General features: G+C 51.5%; 1 protein-coding gene across 3 annotated transcripts; it reads right to left on the bottom strand.

Moving 5' to 3' along the window:
• Nucleotides 1-654: 654 nt before the first annotated feature.
• Nucleotides 655-17,237, bottom strand: CPLANE2 (ciliogenesis and planar polarity effector complex subunit 2). 3 transcript variants are annotated; one of them, XR_014714443.1, is made up of 7 exons: nucleotides 17,185-17,237; nucleotides 12,823-12,984; nucleotides 8,710-8,862; nucleotides 6,837-6,961; nucleotides 5,950-6,086; nucleotides 3,552-3,873; nucleotides 655-1,745 (listed from the first exon to the last, which is right to left on the bottom strand). XR_014714443.1 is itself a non-coding variant. In XM_084651553.1 (6 exons), the coding sequence occupies exons 2-6, from the start codon at nucleotides 12,926-12,928 to the stop codon at nucleotides 3,612-3,614; spliced, it is 783 nt and encodes a 260-aa protein (XP_084507679.1). In that variant the 5' UTR covers nucleotides 12,929-12,984; nucleotides 17,185-17,237; the 3' UTR covers nucleotides 2,915-3,611. The 3 variants fall into 3 exon arrangements, 1 of the variants encoding a protein (XP_084507679.1); XR_014714444.1 differs by lacking the exon at nucleotides 17,185-17,237 and adding an exon at nucleotides 16,391-16,410; XM_084651553.1 differs by lacking the exon at nucleotides 655-1,745 and having other exon boundaries at nucleotides 2,915-3,873.

Genomic DNA, 17,237 nt, shown 5'->3' on the forward strand with positions numbered 1-17,237 from the left:
CCCCCACAGGCAGCTCACACACACATTAGCAATTCCACAGGTAAAGTTGTAACTTGCTTTCCATTCCCAGCCCCTACAATAATTCTTCCCTGAAGAGCCACTTGCGTGATCGTTAGCCGGGGGGGTGGGTGAATATTTTGAGGTTAATCACATGAGGCTTCTAAGATCTGGGACTGGAAACCAGTGTGCATTTCCCTCTCTGAAAAGCCCTCTCTCTTCTGCTGGGAAGCTGTCTCTCTAAAGTAACTTGGGGTAGAGGCACCGTCTGTTTTATTCCCTCGCCTCAGGTGACGTTGAGGGCTTTGAACGATTTCTGATAACTTCCAAATGCTTCCCCCAGTCTCATCTGCTATTCCCAAGCCCTCGCTCAGAGCCTGGGGTCTTTACCACCTTTGCCCCAGGGCTCATGGTGTTGGTGAACTCTACAGCCAAACTGGGTGGTTGTAAGAGCAGCAGATGCCACCTTAACTCTGCCCCCTTAATGTCACCTCTCCTCCCTCACAGGCCTCTCCTCACCAATGGGAGGAACCCTTGGCTGGCCGTGGTGTGCACCGTCCAACTGCACAGCCACGTGAGATGTGTAGAAGGTGCCCTGTAAACTGAAGCGTGGGTGTTATGCTTATAAGAAGCGCACGGGATCTTTTTCAGGGGAAAAGGCAATACGCCGCGTTTACGGAAGATACAACAATTAGCATATGCATTCAATCACACACACACACACACACTCTCTCTCTCTGTCCTGCCATTCGATGTTACAGTTACCAGTCCAGATTGCGGATCAATCTAGTGGTCAGCTAGGTTGATCACGGATAGGGAGGAGCCGGGTTCTGTCAGTTGCGACACGATGCTCCAGGGAAGTCTTGGCAGGATGAACCCAAAGTTTCATGGCAAGGCCCCTGTTTATACAGTGATTTTTCTTCATTGGGACCCATGAGTTTTGCACTGTCATGCTGTAATCAGTTTTTGTTTGACAAGTGCTTGTTTTCTTAAATTGTCCTCCTCATCCTTTTTCTTGTTCTTTCATCAAGTCTCTCAGGGAGTTACCCCAGGCTGGTTTGATCACAGCTATCTTGCCCCCATTGATAGGTCCCACTTTAAAGTCGTCAATCTGCCTTCCTCTGACATTTCAATAGGGGCATGTTGCAACCTCTTCAGTTCCTCCCTAGAACATCTGGTCCAGCGATGGCCTTCACACTTACCTCTTAACACACACATTCCTCATTCACACACAACACCAAATTGATTTACACAGAGCATTTGAACAGGAACATCAAACTGCAATGAAAGAGAAAACAATCATTGCATTCTTATACTTATTTTAAAACTAAACCTACAACAAAGTGGTGACCCTAAAAGGTCTGTTACTGCTTTGAAATCATCTCAGATACAGATTCTGGCTGATGCATCTTTACCAATGGCCCAGCAGGCCATTCCTTTCTGCTTTCAGAAAGGGTGGCTGGCAGCATATGGTGAAATCATACATAATACATTTAATACATGCTACGTTATTACTCTTGATCCTTTATTTAAAATTATACAAAATACAAACATAAAATCCTATTACTACATCATCCCAGGGACGGGGGGTCGCAGGCCGGAGGGGTCAGTGCAACAAGGAAAGAGTCGATCTTGAGCGGCTACTCCTGAAGTGCCACCTTTAGGATACGATCGTTGATCCATAGAACCCAACCTGCGCTCCTTGTCGCAGGGCGGAGAGGTGCAGCTGGGGACAGGGTGAGAGATTCCTGCAAGACAACACAATGAGCACTGGCTTTGCTGGGAGCTGGGTTCCTGGCTAGCGCATGGGCCCATGTTGTCAAACCCAGCCACTAATTTTGTGAGCCTCAGGTTTCAGGGCCTGACAGTTACTCACAGGTCCACTGAGGGCAGGGCTCCATTTTGCCCCCTAAAGCAGAGTGTCTTGTGTTACAGCTGGCCCCCTCCAGGGCTGCCAGCCCAACTTCCCGCCTGGCCACGGCACCCGATGATGCCAGCTCTCCTGTGATCAGCACAAACAGGGGCAGAGTCTCACCTCAAGTCCCACACGGGACTGCAACCTGACACCTCCATGCCGCAGGCAGAGCCAGCGCAGGCTAACCCCCCCCCCCCCCCCCCGAGGATAAAATTCAATTCAATCCACAGACAGGCCCGGCTTAACAAAGCCCTGGCTGGGATGATTTAGTTGGGGTTGGTCCTGCTTTGAGCAGGGGTGGGAAGAGATGACCTCCTGAGGTCTCTTCCAACCCTGAGATTCTATGATTCTATGACAGGCGCTATCAATGTTTAATAACCTTGAAAGTGACCGTACGAGCTCCTCTGAGCCCTGAGACAGCCCAGATACTAAGGTGATGGGAGCTTCAGAAGTGTGTGTGCAGCCAAACGATACGTTTAGCAATGCCACGTCCAAATGCACAGTGGGCTACGATCCACCCAGCTCGTCTTGTTGCCTTAGAGACTAACCAATTTATTTGAGCATAAGCTTTCATGAGCTACAGCCCACTTCATCGGATGCATACTGTGGAAAGGGTAGAAGATCTTTTTATATACACACAAAGCATGAAAAAATACCTCCTCCCACCCCACTCTCCTGCTGGTAATAGCTTATCTAAAGTGATCACTCTCCTTACAATGTGTATGATAATCAACCTCGAGTATCATACACATTGTAAGGAGAGTGATCACTTTAGATAAGCTATTACCAGCAGGAGAGTGGGTTTGTGTGTGGGGGGGGGGGTGAGAAAACCTGGATTTGTGCTGGAAATGGCCCAACTTGATTATCATACACATTGTAAGGAGAGTGATCACTTTAGATAAGCTATTACCAGCAGGAGAGTGGGGTGGGAGGAGGTATTTTTTCATGCTTTGTGTGTATAAAAAGATCTTCTACACTTTCCACAGTATGCATCCGATGAAGTGAGCTGTAGCTCACGAAAGCTCATGCTCAAATAAATTGGTTAGTCTCTAAGGTGCCACAAGTCCTCCTTTTCTTTTTGCGAATACAGACTAACACGGCTGTTACTCTGAAACTTGTTGCCTTGGCACTCCAGTGCTGGGGCACGCCCTACCCCAGAGCTGCAAAACTCCCCAGCCCCAAACAGCGCTGCAGAAAGTGCTTCCTCTAGTGCCAGCCTCCAGTGGCTCCTGTGGCCTGTCGCCCGGGATGCTGCTGCCATTCTGGTTAGCTACAGGGATGGAGGAAGGAGCATGCAGGCTGGAGCTCTTCTGGACTGGCTCAGATCAAAGCTAAAGCCGGGAGTGGTCAGTGATTTTGGGTACTCGCCGTGAGAGGCTTGGGGCTGCGGTGCTCTGATCCCAAGCCATGTCAGTGTCAGCTGGGGGCGTTTAGCTCCTCTGGAAATCGGGCCCGTCCTGTCTCAGGGCAGGGCTCCCAGAAACAAAGGTCCCCAGATCAAGTTGGCCACAGGTTTGCGTGATGGCAGTGCCGAGCAGGGCACCTCTGTGATGCCAGAGCCAGTGGGGGCCGGGGGCTCCCAGATCTGGAGGCTAGAGCTGGTCCTTACGAGGCTGCAGCAGAGTCCCACCAAACCAACCTTTGAAAGGCCTCTGGCTCCACCTGCCGGCTGCATCCTGAGTTTTTGGGGAGCTGATTTTCAGCACAGGGACGTCTCCTCTGTGCCAGGCTGCGGTGCTGGGACGATCCCAGCCATCACTTGGTCCTGGTACCAGAGGTGCTCCGCCAGCCCGTTCAGCACGTGCGCCACATGTGCCAGCCCAGCGCGGCCGTCCAGGGTCTGCCCGTCGGCCAGCCGGGGCCCGTTCACGCTCTTCATCCGCAGCACGGGCAGGCGCCAGGCTCGCCGGAACTCGGCCAGGTCCCGCTCTGTGACGTCGGTGTGCATGAACTGGTCGAACCTGGGCGGGCGCCGTCAAGGAGCCAGCACTCATCATGGCACAGGGCGCCCGCACGGTGCGCCACCGGGTCATCACACCACAACCACTGCATGGCTCCACCCAACATGATGGGCCACGTTCCGGCCTGGGGTCACCAGCAAGTCTAGACCGGGCCCAATAGCCCCCTTCCTGACGGGAGGAGGGGGCACACGAGTCCTTCCTCTCTCGCCATCCTCCCCGCTGGCTGCTTGGACAAGGGGAAGGGCTCCTGGCAGCACGGGCCCATTTGCCCAGCTCCCTGCTTGCCCCGAGTGCCACCCACACCCAGGCAGTGCACGAGAGCGGCATGTGGCTCTACAGGTCCGCGATTGGCGTGATGGGTGCTAGAGGAAACCTGAGACAGAACCAGGGACTCTGCCCCACGGGACCCCAGTCACACCCACCCCCGTCATCCTCCAACAGCCTGATTGCGGGGTCCCATCGAGGGGGGAAAAGATGGAGGTGCTCTTCCAAGCTCCGCCTACAAAATGAGTCTTGCCCATGTGAGTGGCTCTGATGAGACGCCACCCACAGAAGACGGGGCAGTTGCTCCACCCAGGATCGTGCGTGTTCCCCAGCGCCGCTGGGCTCCTGGAGCTTGGCTCCCACTTGGGAGGTCTGACTACGCCCATGGGCTATGCATAGGGTTGCCAACTTTCTAATTGCAGAAAACTGAACATCCTTGTCCTGCCCCTGCCCAGAGGCCCTGCCCCTTCTTCAAGGCCCCGTCCCCCACTCATTCCATCCCCCCTCCCTCCATCGCTTACTCTCCCCCACCCTTGCTCACTTGCTCATTTTCACTGGGCTGGGGCAGGGGGTTGGAGTGCAGGAAGGGGTGAGGGCGCTGGCTGGGCGTGCAGGCTCTGGGCTTGGGCCAGAAATGGGGGGTTCAGAGTGTGGAAGGGGGCTTTGGGCTGGGGCAGGGGGATGGAGTACGGAGGGGTAAGTGCTCCAGCTGGGGGTGTGGGTTCTGGGGTGCAGCAGGGGGCTCCGGCCAAGGTGTATGGAGTGCGGAAGGGGGCTCAGGGCTTAGGCAGGGGTGTGGGCTCCGGGTAACGCTTACCTCAGGCAGCTCCCGGGAAGGGGACGTGTTGAGCCCCAACCCCTGGAGAGCACAGGGAGAGGTATGGGCATGCAGCGCCGCAGGCCCCAGCCTCCCCCCTCCCACAGAAATGGCCAGCACCTGGGCTGCAGCCTCCTGCTCCCTACAGCTGCCCCACCCCCAGGCAGGCGCTGCAGTCAGAGCAGGCCTCCCAGTTCTTCCTTCCCTGGCTGCTGCCTCGCAAACCTGCCTTCCACGTATCAGCACTGCTGGACAATTCTCACCGGCAACCAAGGGGTTGCCAAGAAGCAGAATCGACCCCAGTTCGCACTGATGAGATGTACAGTTCACACCTCTTTAGAGCCACTCCCCAGGCGCTCTGCAGATTCAGACCTACATCGGTGACGCCCCGCTCATGTTTTCGAGGCTTTAATCACAACCTACTGATGTCACTTCCCCCCCCACCCTGCTTCTAATGGAAGTGGAGATTCTGCAGAACAAGACAGCAGCTTCAGAGAGGTGCAGGTACCCTCACGGTGTGGGTACGTACTGCCTGTTTCTGAGCCCTGGCCTGACTAGTGCAGTAAGAATGAAGGAGATACGTCAGTGAGTGCCCTCCGACCAATCTCTGATACAGAGGGAACCAGGAACTCCTGGGTTCTACTCCCAGATCTGCCACTGGCTCCCTGTGTAGCTTTGGGCCAGTCCCTGCCCTGCTCCAAGCCTCAGTTTTCCCATCTGTGAAGCAGAGCTAATGATACTGACCCTCCTGACAGGTGCCTGTTAAGACCAGTTCCTGCCTGCACAGGGATTTGAAGGCGTAACTACTGTGTACGTGCTAAAAATTCCCAGCTTCCTCTGCAGCATCACAGGAAGCAAACAGCCCTACCTGTGTCTCGCTAACCCCCACCCCAAGCAGGCCAGAAGCTTCCACTGCTAGTGTGAGGCGCATCCCAGCGGTCACTAGAGCTAGGAGCAATCGACAGGGTGGAGTGGAGCCAACGAGTCAAGGATACTTCGAGCCAATCACTATTTTGACGAAGTTTTCGGATCCCTCCGTGACGCGGGAGATCTGGCTGGGGAGGTCGTCGAAGGATGAGCGGTCGGTGAAAGAAAAGAGGAAGAGGATGCCATCTGCCTTCTCCTTGCAGGCCTAGAAGGGAGCGACACTGTGGATGTCAGCCAGGGTGCACACAGCTAGTCCCAGCCAGTGCAGGGAGGGACTGGTTAGCAGCCTTAACCCTGGATTGGCAGACGCATCTGTGCTCCATTCCTGACTGCCACTGACACCTGTGTGATCTGAAACAAATCATTTCCTCCTGCCGTGCCTCAGCTCCCCCAAGTGTGAAAGGCCAACCAGCATCAGTCCTGGCTAGCACTGGCCCAGCAAGGTGTGCCTGACATGAGCAGGCCTGACTCTCATTTGCACCAAGGCCAGAGGGGCATAAAATGTAAATGAGAATCAGGCCCAATGAGTTTCAGAGGCATTTCCTTCTGGAGCCAAGCTGGCAGGCTTTGTGCCATACAGGCCCACCCCTCCAGTGAGACAAAGGAGAGGGGAGGGGGTATCTGGTCCTGCTGTGAACCCTCAGCTTTACCCCTTACCATGCAGGCTGTGCCGACAGCCCATGCTCTCTCTCCTGACACGGGCTGTTTATTCCTTTAAGAGACCCATTCCTCCCCAGTGGTTTTGCTGCGATGTACATGGGGTGCAGTTTATAGGACCCAGAAGGGTGTTTAACACCTGCTGATAGAGACAGGCTTAACCCTCCAGCCCAGTTCTGAACATCCCCCGAGCTTTGGGAGGCTGAAATCCGGACCAAAGTTCTGTGCTTTGAAGCAGTCTCAGCTTCCAGGGAGACAGCAGGTCATGACAGCTTCCCCAACCCCGGGGCTGACTCACAGGTAGGATGTGATCAAATTTCTTTAGAGCTGCTTCTCCGCAGTCCCAGAAGTGGAATCTGAAGATGAGCGCCCTGCCGCTGTCCCTCAGCTTGGCCGGCCAATATACCGTCGTCGTCTGGATCCCTGAAATGAGATCGCCCCCGTTTAGCTTCCAAGTTCCCTAAGGGCACCCAGAGCCCTTTCTCGGGGCTTGGAGGGAATCACGTATTCAGTGGCCAGCGTACAAGAGACGTGGCATCTAATCCTGACTCTGCCAATGATCCCTTGTGACCTTGGGCTTCATAATCTCTGGGCCTGTCTCCCCATCTGTGAAACAGATTGACACATACCAACCTCACAGGGACATTTTGAGGTTTTATCAATTGATACCTGCTACACTCTTCAAATAGTGGGCATGGCAGCCATGCTAAGGCAGCAGCGAAGGCCATGGACAGTTCTCTGATCTGGGAGTCACAAGACCTGGGTTCTATTCCTCTCCGTGCCATTAGTTTGCTGCATGTCCTTGAGCAAGTCTCAGCCTCGTCCTGTGCCTCAATTTCCCCACTTGTAAACAGGGAACATCCCATCATTGGCCAAACTCACCAGCCTTTAAAAGATGTTTAAGAACAAACAGTTTTCAGGGAGAGAGTCTATGGCTGACCCAGGAGAATGACACAGTGCAACGAATAACGACACTGCTCCCATAGATGCCCAAAGAATAACAATGCTGCATGTACACACCCAGTAACCAGCTGCTGTTCTACTCACCTCATCACGGCCCTCACGTTCCCGCCAGGAAAGGGTTAGGATTTCTGTTTCACAGAAGGGGAAATGAAGGCCCAGGACAAATAAGGCGATTTGTCCAATGTCACATGGTGGCAGAGTCCTGAGCAGAAGCCAGAGTCTTGAGGCCCCAGGTCTCCTCTAGCCACAAAATACCATCCCACGGCTTTGGCTTGTTGTGTTATTCTACAGAAGTTGCCCTGTCCACAAAATACTTGTGTGCTGTGAGCCTCTGGGGGAAACCTCTGCACACAGGGCTGGATGCTTAACAGAAAGCATCGTGTCTGTATTGGGGAGTAGGAGGAAGAGGAAATGAGGCAAAGGGCATCTGGAATCCGGCTGACCCCTGAAGTTGGCCCTATTACCACCTGCAGCCAGTTCCAGGCTTCCTGCAGTGCGACTGCCCTGACTTCTCACTTGCAGTGGGTCTATCCCACGGGCCGGTCGCTTGCACTGGGAAGAACTCCTTCCTGCTCCCTTGCTTTAAGGTCTTCTTCCCTTAGCTCCAAGCCGCTGTTCTGTTCCAGCCGCCTGCTGAGATGGAGGGAGACCTGTCCTCCTCCCCCATCCCCGTTGTGCCTGTGCTCTCGACACAACAGCAGAAGCAGGAGGAAATGACCCAAACCCAGCTGGGTTTCAAATAACCATGTTAACGAGCTAGATACACACAAGGCCTAGCTCCATAGACACATCAGTGCTCTGTAAGGTTCTGGTGGCTTCTGCAAAAGAAGACGGAGGGCTCCCAAGCAAGTTAAAGGGACACCACCCAATTCCGATACACTGCAATCCAAACCAAGGAGCTGGAAAGCAGTAGATAGGCAGGTCACTGACAGCAGGGACATGGCCCATAGCAGAGACCAGCATGGGGCTGACCCAGGATGGGTAAGGAAATCCCTTCTGGCTCCCTATCCTCTATGGCTGCCTCTAAGTCGTCTCTTGGCTTAGAGCAAGATGTCCTGCTGCTAGTGATCTCACCAGCAGTTCCCAGGAAAGCGCTGCCTCCCAGAGAAACCATCCCCCATCCTGTCTTGCTTCTCCCCCGTGCTGGGAAGGTTGAGGGACAGTCTCACTCCCTGTCAGTGGCCCTTTGCCACCCTCCAATCAATCACCTGTTGTTTCATGATGTGCACTGGGCACCTCCAGGCCAGCCAGCTTGGCCACCATTGCGGTTTTACCCACGCCGCTTTTCCCAGAGACAAAAATCTTATAGCTGGCAGTGTCAGTGGCCATCTGCGGGGGGAGCACTGGCCTTTCAATCAGCCCTGGAATGAAACAACAGCACTTGTCAATGTCTCTCAACCCTACATTCCCCACCCAACTTCCACAAGAAGCAGTTTTGTTTTGAGATCACAGCTCTCCCAGCCCCCAGTTAAAGGATCAATCTCTCCACGCACCCCAAGTTGGCCGGGTTTTAATTTATCCCAGAATGACCCATTTTCTATCCTTTATAGATCCACAGAAGTAAAGTCCAGAAGGCCCCATTATGATCATCTCGTCTGAGCTCCTGTATGATGCAGGCCAGAGAATTGCAACCAGTGAGCCCTGCATCAAGCCCAGAACTTCTGCTTGAGCTGGAGCGTATCTTTCCAAAAGACATCCAGGTTGAATTTACAGGCCTACCAAGGATGGAGACTGCACCCCATCCCTATGTACGTTCTGTCAATGGTTAGTGACCCTCCTCCCTGTTACAAAACTGCACTGTATTTCTAGTTTGCGATTGTCTGGCTTTAGCTTCCAGCCCCTGGATATACCATGTCCCGTCTCGTATCTAACTACGTAAAGCTTCGGGGGAACACAACATGCATGGAGGCAACAAGGTCTAGTAGCAGGAGCTGGAAACTGTGAGACCGAACAGTGGGCTCTATCCCTGGCTCTGCTATTGACCTACTGACTGGGCTTCAACACGTCACTTCCTCTCCCTGGGCCTCACTTTCGCTATCTGTTAAGTGGGGATAAGGATAATGACGTCCTCACACATAAGAACACAACATAAGAATGGCCAGACTCGGTCAGACCCAAGGTCCATCTAGCCCAGCACCCTGTCTTCCAACAGTGGCCAGTGCCAGATGCCCCAGAGGGAATGAACAGAACAGATAATCATCAAATGATCCACCTCCTGTTGCCCATTCCCAGCTTCTGGCAAACAGAGGCTAGGGACACCAGCCCAGCCCATCCTGGCTACTAGCCACCGATGGACCTGTCCTCCATGAACTTATCTAGTTCTTTTTTGAACCCTGTTATAGTTTTGGCCTTCACAACATCCCCAGGCAACGATTTCCAAAGGTTGACTGTGCATTATGTGAAGAAGTACTTTCTTTAGTTTCTTTTAAATGTGCTACCTACTAACTTCAATGAGTGATCTTTGGTTCTTGTGTTATGTGAAGGAGGAAATAACATTTCATAATTCAGTTTCTCCACACCAGTCAAGATTTTATAAAACTCTTATCATATCCTTCCTGAGTCGTCGCTCTTCCAAGCTGAAAAGTCCCAGTCTTATTCATCTCTCCTCATATGGAAGCTGTTCCATACCCCTAATCATTTTTGTTGCCTTTCTCTGTACCTTTTCCAATTCTAATATATTTTTCTGAGATGGGGTGACCAGTTATGCATGCAGCATTCAAGGTGTGGGTGTACCATGGATTTATATAGTGCATTATGATATTTACTGTTTTATTACCTATCCCAGGGATGGGTAAACTTTTTGGCCCGAGAGCCACATCTGGGAGGGGAAATTGCATGCAGGGCCATGAATGTAGGGCTGGGGCAGGGGTGCGGGTGTGGTGTGCAGGAAGGGGCAAAGTGCAAGGGCTTGGGGTGGAGGAGGGGTTGTGAGGTGTATGAGGGGGCTCAGGGCAGGGGGTTGGGGTGCAGGAGGGGGTGCGGAGTGTGGGGGGGGCTCAAGGGAGGGGTGCAGGGAGGAGTGCAGGAGGGGGCTCAGGGCAGGGGGTTGAGGTGCAGGAGGAGTGTGGGGTGCGGCAGGGGGCTCAGGGCAGAGGGTTGGGGTGCAGGGTCCAGGAGGGGTTCAGGGTGCGGGCTCTAGCCCGGCACCACTTACCTGGAGTGGCTCCGGGGGGGGCAGCAGCGCGCAGCGGGGCTCAGGCAGGCTGCCTACCTGCCCTGGTCTTGCTCCGCGCCACTCCCAGAAGTGGCTGGCTCCATGTCCTTGCAGCCCCTGGGAGAGGCAGGGGGGCAGAGGGCTCCGTGCGCTGCCCTCGCCTGCAGGTACCTCCCCCAAAGCTCCCACTGGTCGCAGTTCCCTGTTCCCAGCCAATGTGGGGGGTGGTGCCTGAAGGCAAGGGCAGCGTGCGGAGTCCTCTGCCTCCCTCTCCCCCAGGGGCTACAGTGACGTGGTGCCAGCTGCTTCCGGGAGTGACGCAGGGCCTGCAGCGCCACAGGGGTGGCAATCCCGCGGGCCGGATCCAAAGCCCTGACGGGCTGGATCCAGCCCATGGGCCGTAGTTTGCCCATCCCTGAGCAATCCCTTTCTTAATGATTCACAATATTCTGTTTGCTTTTCTAACTGCCGCTGCACATTGAGTGGACGTTTTCAGAGAACTATCCACGATGACTCCAAGATCTCTTTCTTGAGTGGGAACAGCTAATTTAGACCCCAGCATTCTGTATGTACAGTTGGGATGATGTTTTCCAATGTGCATTACGTTGCATTTATCAACATTGAATTTAATCTGCCATTTTGTTGCCCAGTCACCCAGTTTTGTGAGATCCCTTTGTAACTCTTCGCTGTCTGTAACTATCTTAAGTAATTTGTATCATCTGCAAATGTTGCTGCCTCACTGTTTACCCCTTTTCCCAGATCATTTGTGGATATGTTGAACATCAGTGGTCCCAGTACAGACCCCTGGGGGACCCCACTATTTACCTCTCTCCATTCTGAAAACTGACCATTTTTTCCTACCCTTTGTTTCCTATCTTCTAACCAGTTACTGATCCATGAGAGGACCTTCCCTCTTATCCCATGACGTCTTATGACACAGATGCCATGGGTCTGAATGGGCATGCGGCAAGTAACGCTTTGCCCTTCCATTTAAAGATCTCAAAGCACACTGCAAACAGTACTGAATTAACCCTTATTATCCCCTGTCAAGGTTCCTTCCCCACGCTGAACTCTAGGATACAGATGTGGGGACCTGCATGAAAAACTCCCTAAGCTTATTCTTACCAGCTTAGATTCAAAACTTCCCCAAGGTACAAACTTTGCCTTGTCCTTGAACAGTATGCTGCCACCACCAAGCGTGTTAAACAAAGAACAGGGAAAGAGCCCACTTGGAGACGTCTTCCCCCAAAATATCCCCCCAAGCCCTACACCCCCTTTCCTGGGGAAGGCTTGATAAGAATCCTCACCAATTGGTACAGGTAAACACAGACCCAAACCCTTGGATCTTAAGAACAGTGAAAAAGCAATCAGGTTCTGAAAAAAAGAATTTTAATTAAAGAAAAGGTAAAAGAATCACCTCTGTAAAATCAGGATGGTACATACCTTACAGGGTAATCAGATTCAAAACATAGAGAATCCCTCTAGGCAAAACCTTAAGTTACAAAAAGACACAAAAACAGGAATATACATTCCCTCCAGCACAACTTATTTTACCAGCCATTAAACAAAAGAAAATCTAATGCATTTTCTAGCTAGATTACTTACTAACTTAACAGGAGTTGGAAGGCTTGCATTTCTGATCTGTTCCCGGCAAAAGCATCACACAGACAGACAGACAGACAGAACCCTTTGTTCCCCACTCCCCCCCTCTAGATTTGAAAGTATCTTATCCCCTCATTTGTCATTTTGGGTCAGGTGCCAGTGAGGTTACCTAAGCTTCTTAACCCTTTACAGGTGAAAAAGTTTTGCCTCTGGCCAGGAGGGATTTTATAGCACTGTATACAGAAAGGTGGTTACCCTTCCCTTTATATTTATGACATCCTTAGTTAACCGAGGAGGAAACTGAAGGTCAGAGCCTAGAACTCTTGCTCCCCAGGCCCATTCAATAACATCTATAAATGATCCGTTGTTGAATTCACAGTTTATTTCCCCAGTGGTACCAAAAATAGGTGGCCAATAAAAGCCTCAATGGGGGGCAAAGGCACTTAGCAGCCTGATTCCCACCACTTTCCTCCTTTACTGTGGCTTAATCTTATCCCATAGAGTCGTCTCTTCTCACCAGCTGCCTCTAGGGCCTGCAGCGGTGATGGGTGCAGAGAGGACTCACCGAAGAATTTCCGCTTGTTTTTCCGCAGGATGGTGGCCAGGTACTCTTTGCCCTCTGGGGACTTGTGCCAGTCTGGAACAATCACAGATCCAGTGGAAACTGCCATCTCTGGACAGGTGGCTGCGAGAGTCAGTGTCTGCTACTGGACCATTGTCAAAAAATCTGTGTAAAGAGAGAGAAGGGAAGGGAATTAAATCTGTGGATAATAAATTTACTAAAAATCAAAAATACAATAGGTTTACTCTGATTTATGACTGCGGGCAAATTATTTCCTTCTATGTGCCTCAGTTTCCCCTCCCACCCTTTGTCTAGGCTGTAAGCTCTTTGGAGGCAGGGACTGTCTCTCACTATGTGTCTGTGCGGCAAAAAGGGACCCTGATCTCAATAGGGACCTTTAGAGGCTACTGGAATATCGACAATTAATAATAATAATGGGGTTAATTTAAGAGAGAACCAGCAGCTACCAGATACTCTAAGGGAGTTAGAGTAGCCTGGTGGACAGACCACTGGACTGGCACTCAGGAGAACTGGATTGTATTCCCATCTCTCCCACCAGACAACATTGGGTGAGTCCTTTGCCCTTCTGTGCCTCAGTTTCCCCTTCCATAAAATTGGGATAATGATCCTGATCTCCTTTGTGACATGCATTGACCTCTACTGATAACACATGCTATGTAAGAGCTTGGGATAATTATTATTACTCCAGACCCCAGGCTTCCAAAGCAGAGATGATACCTGGCTTTTGTTATAGATCTATGACTGATGGCAAGGCGGTCTAGGTCATTCTTTTGTTTGTGTTCATTTAAATATGGATACATAAAAACACGGGCTCTGTCATAAACAGGACTCACGGTCTGGGAAACCCTGGAATCACCCAGTTTTACAGATGCTATTTCTTTTGGGGCATTTAGCATTGGGTGTCGGGTGCTAGACTGACCGCTGGGAAGAGATGAGTTCTCTAGCTAGCCCCTGACTCTTTAGCAGCACTCAGCTCAGGAGAGCAGCTTCTGACAAGAAATGAAGACAAATGCCATGCCCATGTGAAAGCTGCGGGAGTTCAGATGAGCAGAACGTAGTTACTTTTAGCCTAGCTGGAATCTGGCCAGGACAATGGGCGTAACTCCTGGAAAGTGCCAGGGGACCCTTCCAGGTGGCAAGTGCTCAGGACAGCGCTGTGACACTGCTAGTCCAGGAGCAGAATGCTATGCCAAAGCCCTGATGCCATACCGATTCCGAGAGACTAATGCCACCAGTGAATCCCTAGCACCGCCGCCTACTGCTCCTGAGTGTTCCTGGAAGCTCTCCCATCCCGACACTGCCTTGGCCTGACGTGGAGAGGGAATTCCACAACACAAGGTGGTATTGCTGAAGGCCATAACAATGAATAAATGCGATTGTTAGTTGGGGGCCCTGCCTAGGGTTTTGCAAGCGCTCGCGGGACTAGCACAGGCTGTATATCCAACCTCACATGCACCTCTCAAAAGGAGGGAGATGTCTGAAGGCTTTGATCCCCTTTTTAGGGGAAAAGGCAACTGATCAAAGCAAAGAAACTAACAAGCTGGGAACAGATGTGTTAGCTGCATAAATTATTCCTCTGCCAGCTGCTGGACTGATTTTCTAGACATTCAACAGAGTCAATGGAAAACAGTCAGGCCTAGACCTGCTGATGTGTGGGGTGTATTCTTCTTCGTGCACAGACTGAATGCTGGCCTCCCGCTCACACCACACATTAGCGCCCCCCACCACCACCAACGGGTAATCTTTCCTTCATTTCCTAAAAATAGTTAGTACATTTTAATGATAGCTCAGTAGCTGAGATTACGTGTCAGTACTTAGCCAGTGCCCTACAAAGGTACTAGGGGAGGCCCTGTGTGGTTTTTCATTGAGCTACTGACCCTTTGGGTTTCAGAGTAACAGCTGTGTTAGTCTGTATTCGCAAAAAGAAAAGGAGTACTTGTGGCACCTTAGAGACTAACCAATTTATTTGAGCATAAGCTTTATTGAGCTACAGCTCATTTCATCAGATGCATTCCCTTTGGGGTTACTAAAGAACACTCTGCAATTCTCATTAGTAAGCATTGGACTGTTCTCATAGACTTTAATGCCAGAAGGGACCATCGTGACCATCTAGTCTGACCTCCTGCACATCACAGGCCACAGAAACTCACCCACCTACTCCTGTAATAGACCCAGAACCTCTGACTGAGTTACTGGAGTCCTCAAATCATGATTTAAAGATTTCAAATTACAGAAAATCCACCATTTACATTAGTTTAAACCTACAAGCGACCTGTGCCCCATGCTGCTGAGGAAGGCATAAACCCCCAGGGTTTCTGCCGATCTGAACTGGGGGGAAATTCCTTCCCGACCCCAAATATGATGATCAGTTAGACCCTGAGCACATGGGCAAGACCCACCAGCCAAAAACATGGGAAATTCTCTTTATAACTCCGAGCCCTCCCCATCTAGTGTCCCACCTCCAGCTGTTGGAGATATTTACTACTAGCAGTTGCAGATCGGCTACATGCCATCAAAGGCAGTCTCATCCTACCATCCCCTCCATAAACTTATCAAGCTCAGTCTTGAAGCCAGTTAGGTTTTTTTGCCCCCACTGCTCCCCTTAGAAGGTTATTCCAGAACTTCACTCCTCTGATGGTTAGAAACCTTCATTTAATTTCAAGCCTAAACTTGTTGATGGCCAGTTTATAGCCATTTGTTCTTGTGTCCATATTAGCACTTAATTTAAATAACAACTCTCCCTCCCTGGTATTTATCCCTCTGATGTATTTATAGACAGCAATCATAGCTCCCCTCAGCCTTTGTTCGGTTAGGCTAAACAAGCCAAGGTCTTTGAATCGCCCCTCATAAGGTAGGTTTCCATTCCTCGGATCATCCTAGCAGCCCTTCTCTGCACCTGTTCCGGTTTGAATTCATGGTTCTTAAACATGGGAGACCAGAATTGTACACAGTATTCCAGATGAGGTCTCATCAGTGACTTGTATGATGGTACTAACACTTCCCTTTCTCTACTGGAAATACCTCGCCTGATGCAACATAGGACTGCATTAGCCTTTTTCACAGCCGCATCACATTGGTGGCTCATAGTCATCCTGTGATCAACCAATACACCCAGGTCTTTCTCCTCCTTTGTTGCTTCTAACTGATACGTCCCCAGCTCATAGCAAAAATTCTGGTTAGTCCCTAAGCGCATGACCTTGCACTTTGCACTATTAAATTTCATCCCATTTCTATTACTCCAGTTTTCAAGGTTGTCCAGATCTTCTTGTATGATATTCCAGTCCTCCTCCATATTGGCAATACCTCTTAATTTGTGTCATATGCAAATTTTATTAGCACACTCCCACATTTTGTGCCAAGGTCATGAATGAAAAGGTTAAATAAGGTTGGTCCCAAGACTGATCCCTGAGGAACTCTACTAGTAACTTCTCTCCAGCTTGGGTGTTCCCCTTTCAGTACGACCCGCTGTAGTCTCTCCTTTAACCAGTTCCTTATCCACCTCTCAGTTCTCATATTAATCCCCATCTTCTCCAAGTTAACTAATAATTACCCATTAATTTGCGTCCTGGCCAAACTCCAGGTCAGGTAATTATAATCTGCCTCCTTAAATCCCTCCTGTAGGTTTGTCTCGATACAGGATTCCTCCTTACATTCCATCCTATACTACTGTGCAGCATTACTGTGCACTGTTAAACAGCTGCCATGTTGCACCCCAGAAGTGGATGCATTTCAGTGGTAGGGGAAGTGTTTCTCCGATTCATGTAAAGTGCCTTGGACACAGCAGGCTGAAACACAAGACCTGTTATTAACCCACTGATGTGATGATCAGTTTCCCGCAGGTAACGTCTCTGGCTCATGCTGTATAAAAGTTCTTACTACCCCAATGTTATTCATCCCTTCTCCCTCTGGGAGGAAACTCCACACAGCTGCTGTGGGTGCTTCTCGGGCTCTGTTCGCCTTCCCCGCCGGTCTCCGTCTCGGGGCAGAGGACAGCTCAGGGCCCCTTGTTAAGGTATCAGTGCCACCCCCGCACAATTACACAGCAGCCATCTGCTGGGGAGCGGGTGGCGGTTTGCAAAGGGGAGAGGGATGGTCGGCGTTGCCAGGCCCCATGGTGCAGATGGGGAAACTGAGTCACGGAGCAGGGAAAGGAGGGGCCCAGGGTCACACAGCAAGTCAGTGGCAGAGAACCCGGGGCAGGTCTTGGGGTGGGGGAGGGGAACAACTATGACGTGTGACAAGGGGCCCCGCCCCACCCGGCCATGGTGGCTCCTCGTTCCCCTCGCGAGCACCGCCGAGCGCGCGCACCCGGCGCCTGCCGCTTTGAGGGTACCCCGCTCTCACCTGCAGCCACTTCCGCCTCGCCGGCGTGTGACCTCAGCGCGCACGATCTCGCC

The sequence above is a fragment of the Lepidochelys olivacea genome (genome assembly GCF_965140295.1).
Source record: "Lepidochelys olivacea isolate rLepOli2 genome assembly, chromosome: 18".
In the NCBI taxonomy this organism is placed as follows: Eukaryota; Metazoa; Chordata; order Testudines; family Cheloniidae; genus Lepidochelys; species Lepidochelys olivacea.

What these genes read in the sequence shown, in the direction of transcription:
- CPLANE2 (XM_084651553.1), bottom strand. Translation starts at nt 12,928, where the DNA reads ATGGCAGTTTCCACTGGATCTGTGATTGTTCCAGACTGGCACAAGTCC. An exon ending in AAACAAGCGGAAATTCTTCG is followed by an intron (nt 8,863 to 12,822) that starts GTGAGTCCTCTC and finishes GTTTCATTCCAG; the next exon opens with GGCTGATTGAAAGGCCAGTG. An exon ending in TGCACATCATGAAACAACAG is followed by an intron (nt 6,962 to 8,709) that starts GTGATTGATTGG and finishes ATCTCATTTCAG; the next exon opens with GGATCCAGACGACGACGGTA.